This window comes from Sinocyclocheilus anshuiensis, unplaced genomic scaffold (genome assembly GCF_001515605.1).
Source record: "Sinocyclocheilus anshuiensis isolate Anshui unplaced genomic scaffold, SAMN03320099.WGS_v1.1 scaffold1306, whole genome shotgun sequence".
In the NCBI taxonomy this organism is placed as follows: domain Eukaryota; kingdom Metazoa; phylum Chordata; class Actinopteri; order Cypriniformes; family Cyprinidae; genus Sinocyclocheilus; species Sinocyclocheilus anshuiensis.
Window position 1 is genome coordinate 393,917 of NW_015558625.1, and position 9,218 is coordinate 403,134.

The 9,218-nt window shown below is 39.2% G+C and overlaps 1 protein-coding gene across 1 annotated transcript; it reads right to left on the minus strand.

Moving 5' to 3' along the window:
• Positions 1-5,582: 5,582 nt before the first annotated feature.
• Positions 5,583-8,942, minus strand: LOC107680735 (transcription factor MafB-like). The gene has a single exon (XM_016476782.1). The coding sequence runs from the start codon at positions 8,567-8,569 to the stop codon at positions 7,388-7,390; it is 1,182 nt and encodes a 393-aa protein (XP_016332268.1). The 5' UTR covers positions 8,570-8,942; the 3' UTR covers positions 5,583-7,387.
• Positions 8,943-9,218: the final 276 nt, after the last annotated feature.

Genomic DNA, 9,218 nt, shown 5'->3' on the forward strand with positions numbered 1-9,218 from the left:
ATATATAAACATCATAAAATTCATTAAACATTACATTAGTGAGCTGATAAAGAGTGATTAGTGAATAGTAAGCTTATACAAATCTAATTAATCAAATCTTAAAAATGTAGAATACACAATTTAAACTTTAAAAAAAACAAAAAAAAATATGGTTTTATTTGATTTCAGTTGAAAACTAAAAATATAAGTATTTTATATGTCTACCTGCATGCCTATGTGACTATTAACCAACATCAGGGAACTTTAAACATATTAAATTATTGAAATATTAACTTCCTCAGAGATATTTCAAGAAAATATTTTATTTTAAGGGGTTTGGCTGACAAAAACATTTGGGCATTCCCGCATTGCATGAACAAACATGAATAAACATGAAAACAACAATGACATTACACTCCCAAAGTATTCCAAGTTTAAAATATTTGTGTCCAGACTTCCCGAATGTACTATAATTAAGGGTACTTAACTAATTTTTGAAATCTGATTATGTAATCCAGATTACATGTAATCAGTTACTACCCAGCACTGGCTTTAACCATAGGAATAATATCAAAAACATTCTGTAAAAATTCTGTAAAAGTTTGGCCAAGGGGGCTTTTTGTGCCAAGAAGATTGGCCTCTTTGTGCTATGACAACTATATACAGTATACACACACACACGCACATCTTAAATACATAATACATAATAATAACATAATGGTGAGGTTTTGTCAGTGATCTGGTAACATTGTTACGCCCGTAGGTGTATCTGTGTTAACGAATCATTGAATAATTTACTCAACTAATTTGTTCAAAACACATATTCATTCAAGAACAAAACACCACCACTAGTTTGTGTTGTTCAGAGAACGAAGCATTTTTTACTTCATTTGGAACGATTTGTATTCATGGAACAAAATCAGACAAACCTCTGGAAATGATATGTCTATACTGTAAGTTACTCAATATTAACTTCTTCAGCTTGTCTAATCAGAATGTATCATACATGTAAAATCTATTACATATATGTCCTTTAGACGTAGAAATTTAAGATCAAATGCAAAACTTTGTAGTGGATAACTTGTTGAGGTTTGTTCCTGTAGATCAGTGTTTATGCGTCTGTGTTGGTAGAGCTCTTGCTTTCTTTTTCTTTAATTGGTCTTGAAGCTTTGTACCTCCAAAGCACTCGCAGATGTTGACAGTGATGAGCATGTTTCCCTGTAACATAAAACCTCAAACACAAACACATGCAACAAACTAGTGTGAAAAGAGACTGAGAGGGTGCCACCTTCATCAGCACAAAGTGCATAAAGCAGATCATTACACATTGTATCCCAAAAAATAACTAACAGAAGGATTTGCATCGGAATTAATGAATGAATGAATGAATGAATGAATGAATGAATGAATGAATGAATGAATGAGCATCAGTGGATCAGTTAATAAATCAGTCAAATCCAAATTCAAACAATTACTCCATTGATTATCACATCTATGATGTCCTTCATATAATACTGGAACATGCACTCAAAAGTTGAAATTTACATTAGTTCAACATTTAAATGAATCTTTTTATTATTATTATTTTTAAATTACATTTTCAGTTTTATGGTGGCTAAAACTGAGAAGGTCCCAATATAAATGAGTTTGTCTGAATTGTCACATTTTGCATGGTTCAAAGAAAAAAAGAAAAACCTGCAAATGGCCCAGGCTCTTGTTTTAAAGTTTGTCAATAAATTCATCTAGCACAGCTGTAAATTCACTCACTGTTTTGAGTTACAGTATATCTCTGAAATAATTGGTACTTATAACTTCTGGAAAATAAAGAGGAGAATTCTGACCAAAGTCAACACACGGTTTCCTCTAATTTCTTCAGAGTTGCCTGCAGAACACATCACTGTGCTATAATTTAAATGACATACAGAATAACTGCAATATACATTTTATACCAATAGTCAAAACTTTGACTAGTGAGATTACATCTGAAGGCCAGAATTAAAGCTCCAAATGATATTTCCTGGTTACAAAAAATGGTGGCCAAGTATGAAAACCTAGTGGTAAAGACAAGGTGAAGGGAAAAAATAAATAAATTGGACCTGGATGCCCAGGCTTGGCATCGCTCATGCTTATGCCAGAGAGGAACTTTCTCCCAGAATGGTTGAGTGAAGAAAATGTGTTTTCCTGTGATGAATGTCTGGTCTTCCTGTAAACGTAACTTACCTGGAAAACTGCTGGAGTCATGGCTTTACATACTGGAAGTACGACTGTATGCACACGTCACTTTCTAAACTTTGATGGTTGTCTGTAGGTTGTCTGTAGACTGATCGTGAAAACACAGTGTTCATGTTGCAATTGATCAGCAGCTCTTTCAGCTGTCCAGATGTAAACCTGAGAGTGCAATTAGCAAACAGCTTGAAATAGGTCACTAGTCATTGGTTTATATATTATATAAATGCCTCTTTTTAAATGTGCAGCAAAGTCTGTAAATCACAGCGAGTGTACCGGATGCATGCTACCAAGGTAAATATTGTAGTTAGTGCAGATGAGGAATGAGAATATAAATAGAATTTAACAAGTGGTAAGATACCAAGAAACTAGAAATTGTACAGTTGAATACTGTTGTTCAAGTCGTTTTATGAATTAAATGTTTATATCAGTTTGAATTCTTATTCCTGAAATTCAGATTAGAATTACACTGAACTGAAACCAGAACAGCCATTTATTTACTAGTTTTGCATATGCATGCGATTATGCATGCGATTATCCAATCTCAGACAATCTGAATAATACATTTCCATGCATACAACTTGTGATTATCTTAACCTGAATGTTCTATTTGGAATAAGCATTTTTTTTTTCAACACATCAAAATGTTTTATTATACAACAATGCATTGTCATAAATATGTTATAAACACTGTTATAACATTGACACAGTCAACCATCAGTGGTTTTTAGAAATTAGGCCTATGATGTGTTCAAAACCCTAAAAGATGCCACTTGTTCTGAAAAAAATAAAAATAAAAAATGCAAGTGTCCATAACTATTATAGCATCAGTTCTAAATTTCAGCGTGTAACTTTGCAGTCTGACCCATACTTTCTGAGCGACATATAATAGCCCTGTGAAGGGAAACTGATATATAAATATTTGAAATACAAGACAAAGCAAAAGTGGTGAGTGTTGACGCTTCAGTGTTAAGCTTGAGCTTCTCCTTGGCGCGAGGACGATTAGTGAAATCTCCTTTGATAGCAGCATCAACTGACAGTCTGAGGTGAGGCTGTATGGATCTGTGAGGTCTTCTCTCTAATTACGTATGACAGATATTGTATGCTGTTATGAGTTAGGGTGGAAGAATGTATGTGTTTCTCTTCATCTGTAATGCTGTGTAAATCTGCGTGCGTCCTTGTTGCCCGTATGTGATCTGATTGCATGATTGTTGATATGCATGCCGCCGTTGCATTACAATTCTGTGCGTGTTTCCGTCAGTCTTCGGTGACAGATTTTGTGCATGTATATTCTGCGTGTACACCTGTTCTACACAAGTACTTGAAAGTCATGCCAGTAGCACTCAGGTCTCAGGGCTTTCAAGTGCACTGGGGTCAGTACGTCAATGCGTTTCACATTCTATCATTCTTATACCCTTCTACTTACTTTTACTCTTTTTCCTTCCTTCTTTTGCTCTTTTCTTTGCATGCAGTATCTTTGCGCAAAGAGGAATATATAATCAAAAAATCAAGAAACAGCATTCCACTCTACAGTGTACAGAAGATGCTAACGATTAGAATCAATAACAATTTGTGAGCTTATTGAACAAAAGCAACAGTGAGTGTAATTGATTTTTCCATTTGACACTAAAATTTCATAATACTTGAACATTTAATCCTAAGGAGAATGTAAAAGCTTGGTCTATGCATGTTCCTTTTTTGACTGCGCAATTATCTCTGTCGACATTTACAACGATTAAATCGAATTGCAGCACATTTTAATTGTTACTCCCATAACAGCGTTCACTGCTTACATCATTACTATTAATGCATGAGCACAAAAAAAATAAAGGAATTATGAAATAAACACTTTGCACTGCATGTCTTCTATGCATACAGTCAGTAATGTTATTATTATTATTATTATTATTATTATTATTATTATTACGGGTGGGTTATTGGGCAATAATGTGGTCTTTAATATAGGTTGTTGTGGGAGCTGTGCTCTTGGCTCAGGCCTCGCTATACTTTTGCCCTGCCCTTGAGATTGTGCAGACACATGGCAGATAATGTTCTGACACCAGAAACTGAAAACCGTCAGGAAAGCCAAACAACACTCTCCCTTGTCCTTCTCTCGTGCTCTGGACAAGAGCGGCAAAGCTCTCAAAACAGGCTTAACTTACTGTAAAGACCATAGCTGTGCGCTAGTCACACTCATAAACGTTCATCCATTTCTGAATCCTCTTTAACATGGAATGATGTTAGTTAGAAATCAGTGCCTAACTGGATGTCTACTTAATTTTTTTATTATTATTATTGGCATACAAGACAAGAGACAATACTGAACGCTATCTATTTTTTATATAGGCAAAAATATTTAAGGTATGCACCCATACAGAAATTGATTCAAAATAATATCTCAGTAAGAAATATGCACTATACGAGTAAACTATAGTTACATATATACATACTATATCTGTTTAGAATTGTCCGCGTGTTATCCTAAAACCGAATGCGCCTAATTTATATATATATAAATATTAGCAGATATCCAGGCTAGTCATTAAATAAGTTTGAAATATGAAAATGCTTGTTGTGTCGGAAGGGTTAATTGTCCTGTTCCCACAGTCTGGGCTTTGAGCGCAAGGTCAAAGATCTCGTTTTACCGAGCACACGTGCGCGCCGGATTTCTGCAGGCGCTGCAAATCCTGCAGGGCGCAACACAACTGAAGGCCTAAACACACACCAAGAGAGAGCGAGACTGCTTTTAGCTTTAATGTTCTCTTTTTTTTTTCTTTCAAATTATGTAAAATAATCTAAAACATCCTTTTATGTCATAGCCTGTTTAAGTAACCCGCTATAAACTAATAAAAAGTAGTTCAACCTCTGAAAAAGAAGACGTGTCTTCGATTTTTTTATTTTTTATTTTTTTATGTTATCTTTTTCTTACCAAGTAATGGTCTATATGTAATTCTGTTTAAATAAAACGTCAGTTTAACCCTCGAATACGAGTCCCGGCGTTAACAGCAAGAGCGCATTTCTGCATGTGGGTCGTTTGAGCTCAAAGTTCAGCGAGAGACAGTCTGCAGGACACCACCCGCTCAAACAACACCACGGAAATATCGTTCCTCTGCCAAATTTTCAATAAAAGTTGATTGATGACTAATTGATTACTGGAATGCAGTGATGCGTGATAACAATGCGGCATACAGTTAAGTCTGGAATGTTGCATAACTTTGACAGACACAGGAATTGACGCATAAAATGAGTGGCTACGAAATCAATGCCATTTCACTGACTTTAATAAGCAAAATAGGAAACCATTTCTTCCAAAAACAGCAAAAACGAAACAGAAACCAGCCTGAATGGAACAGTCCGAATTGAACTCTATTCTTTTTTCCATTTATATAAACAGATTTGAAAATTGATCCCCTCATAATACATGAAATTAACAAACAAAACAACAACCCGCTGCTGCAGTTTACATTTGATTTCAACACAGTTGAATCAGTAATAAACCAAAAAGATTGTTAAATGCATGACTTTTTAACAATGTTTCTTAGATGCAAGCACCATGCTTATTCAATATGATCTGACAGCTTGTTAATTTAATCATTAAAATAAAAACTATGCATCTGGCCAGCAGAACCAGAATCTCGACATAATAATAAAACAAATAAAAGAAATTAAAACAAAAAAAATCATAATAAACAGAACAATAACATGAGACATATACTTTTTTCATTTTGAGATTATGCAGAACCTGAATCCCTTATTTTTTACTGACCGGCAGAAAAAAAAATGAAGGAAAACATTTAACATTGATCATTGAAACTCTCCATTGAAATGCATGCGTAGTTTTCATGTTAGGCAATAATACACAAACCCCTGATTTAGGAAGCCTACACCCTCGAGCTGGATTATAATAACTACAGTTTGAAATGTTGGCAGCTCATATAGCTCAACAAAATGTCGATGAAAGTGTGCCCGTTCGTTGGAATCCTACCCATCAAAAAATATACGACCTATAAGTATTGCTTATGTTATAGAATAGCAATAGATTATGCAACAGCCTGCATGAAGAAGAAAAAAAGAAAGAAAACACACACACACACACACACACACACACACTTGTGTCTTGCTACAACTAGACGTGAGACTATGAGCACATTTCAAATGAAAGGCGTGCTTTAAATTCACCTATGACTAAATGTGCGTGTGCGGTATGTCTTCCTCAAAGGCGGTTTCTGCTAAAACAAAGAAACAATCAAAAGCTCTGCCAATACCAAAATAATTACCCCAGAAAGTGCGCTTCTTTTACAAAGTTTGCTTGCTTTAAATGCAACTGCAAAATGCCCGTTACTGGAAATCCATTCCCAAAACATGAAACTAATCAGAAAAGTTTGGAAAACAATCAGCTCTTCGATGTCGGTTTGTAGGTTTGCTGTTGCATATATTTACAAGTCCAAATTAACCCATACAATGAGTCTCATATCCCCCAAAAAAGAGCTTAAGATCAAAAACATGCTCTTTATGATACATAATGAATAGGAAGAAAGAAAGAAAGAAAGAAAGAAAGAAGAGAGTGTATAAAATAGAAATTATTACCATACATGTCCAGCATGCAGGATTAATATCTTAATGCAGATTTATGTGTTTGTTTTTGTCGTTTTTCCCCCTTTTTTTAATATATATCTATATATAACCAAGCAGGCAATAAACCAATGAGATGTTGCATAAAGTTCCCCCGTCGCCTCACTCGGGCGGGTTACACAGGAGAAGTAAGGGAGGTTTGCATATTGTGGTGCTCTCAACTTTTCTGGCCAAGTGGGAAAAAAGTCCAAAGTGTCTGTCCCCGCTTAGCACAAACATTTTTATTTTTTTTATTTTATTTTTCCTGAACAACCGAGAACAAACCAGATGATGGAAAGAAGGCTTTATCTGAAGTTATCATAAATACAAAAGCCAGTTCTTCGCTTTTCTTTTTGTTGTGAGATCTCTACGAAATGGGTAAAAGCCCTACTACAAGCAACTAATCTACATTTCCCAGAAAACATTCTAACATGTTCTTCGCATTTTAGTTGCCAAGATCGGTGGCGATGATTACATATGAGATTATTATTTCTTGTGGATTATTCTTCTACTATGAGTACTGCTGTTATCTGAATGAGCGCAAAGTCTCTCAGGCATAGGAAACACACACTCACATGAAGAACTCTGGAGAGGACGGGTTGTCGCTCGTGGATCCGGCCTCGCGGAACCCGTTCGCTCCGCTCAGCTTCTCGCACTTGAGTTTGTAGGCGTCTCTCTCTCGGGCCAGCCGGTTGATCTCTTGCTTGAGCTGCTCTACCTGGTTGATGAGATGCGTCTTCTCGTTCTCCAGCACATGCTTCTGCTGCACACGCTTGAAGCGGCACGACTGCGCGTAGCCCCGGTTCTTCAGGGTCCGGCGTTTCTGCTTCAGGCGGATCACATCGTCCTTGGTGAAGCCCCGCAGGTGACGGTTCAGCTCGCGCACGGTCATGGACACCAGCTGGTCGTCGGAGAAGCGGTCCTCCACGCTCAGGCCGCCCCCCGCGCCGTGGTGACCCTGCTGGCCGGGGTGGTGGTGGTGGTGACGGTGGTGGAGCTGCTGGTGGGACCCAGGCGAGGTAGGAGAGGGGCTGTCGGGGTCCTGACTGTGGTGGTGGTGGTGCAGGTGGTGGTGATGATGGTGACCTGGCATGTCATCGGGGTGATGGGGGATCGCGCCGTATTGTTGGTGTTGGTGTTGGTGGTGCTGCTGCTGCTGCTGTTGCTGTTGCGCATGGCCGTGGTGGTGATGGTGCGCTCCCCTGTATCCCTCGAAGCCTCCTGCTTGCAACTGCTGCTGCACATGAGGGGGCGGAGGATGGCCGTGCGCCGTGGCACCGATCAGAGCCTCCACCGCGTCTTCGGGCGTCAGGCTTAGCGTCTGCGGATCGATCTGCTGCGTATACGCGCCGCTGGGCATCCAGTACAACTCCTCCAGATGGTTCTTCTGCTCCGTGGGGCTGAAGCTCGGGGAGGACGGCACCGAGCTGCAGGGGGTGCTGATCGGAGTGGAGGAAACGGAGCCCTGCGGCTGGAGGCGATTGCACTGCCGGATGTTGGAGCGGTCGAGCCCCGCCATTGCCTCTTTCTTCACCTCGAATTTCATCAAATCAAAGTCATTGACATATTCCAACGCCAGCGGGCTGGTGGGCAGCTCGGGCCCCATGGCGAGATCGGCGCTCATCGTGTCCCTGTTCTTCAGCAAAGTGTTCACCAGCGTCGCGAAACCCGACTTTTGCCTTTCTTCCCCCTCTTTGCGCATGCAGTTTTCTGGATGGGTCTCCGAACGCGACGCGCTCGAGCGCTGGAGCATGCAGAGTCGCTCGAAATGTTCAAACGGGAGAAAGCAAAATAAATAAATAATAATAATTAAAAAAAAACTTTCTGGACTAATGCACTGCGAAAGACATTTGCCTCATATGGACGCGACAGCTGCAGTCTTTAGGCAGGACTGGAGAAAGTCAAGTTTCTGTCCCGTCGCCGCGCTTGAACTCAAAACATAAATAAAAGACGAAAATGGGTACCGGACAAGGGCTCCCGTCCCGATCCCGGATACTCCAAAATATGTCCTTAAGCCAGTGAAGCAGCGCTGAGGTGGATGGGTGCTGTGTTTGTCCAGCTCTGCACCGCAGAGTTCAGCTCGCACTCACTCCTGAGTATTCAGACTGTAGCAGGACGCCAGAGCCCTCTGCGCTGTTATAGTCTACGCGCGCGTGACGTCAGAGGAGGCTGGCGACCAGTCAGAGCTGGAGAATTAGCATAATGATCGTTGTTTGTGTGTTGTCGGCTGACGGGATGAAGAAAGAGAGAGTGGTATTTCGTGTATTGACTGATTGGATATGTGCGCGCCTAACGAGAAGCCATTTGTTCTGTACTGCATGCAAAGTCAAGCATACTGTAACTGGGCATATTTTCAAAACGTAACGTCCTTAAAAAAAAAAAGAAAAAGTTTTACTCCATTT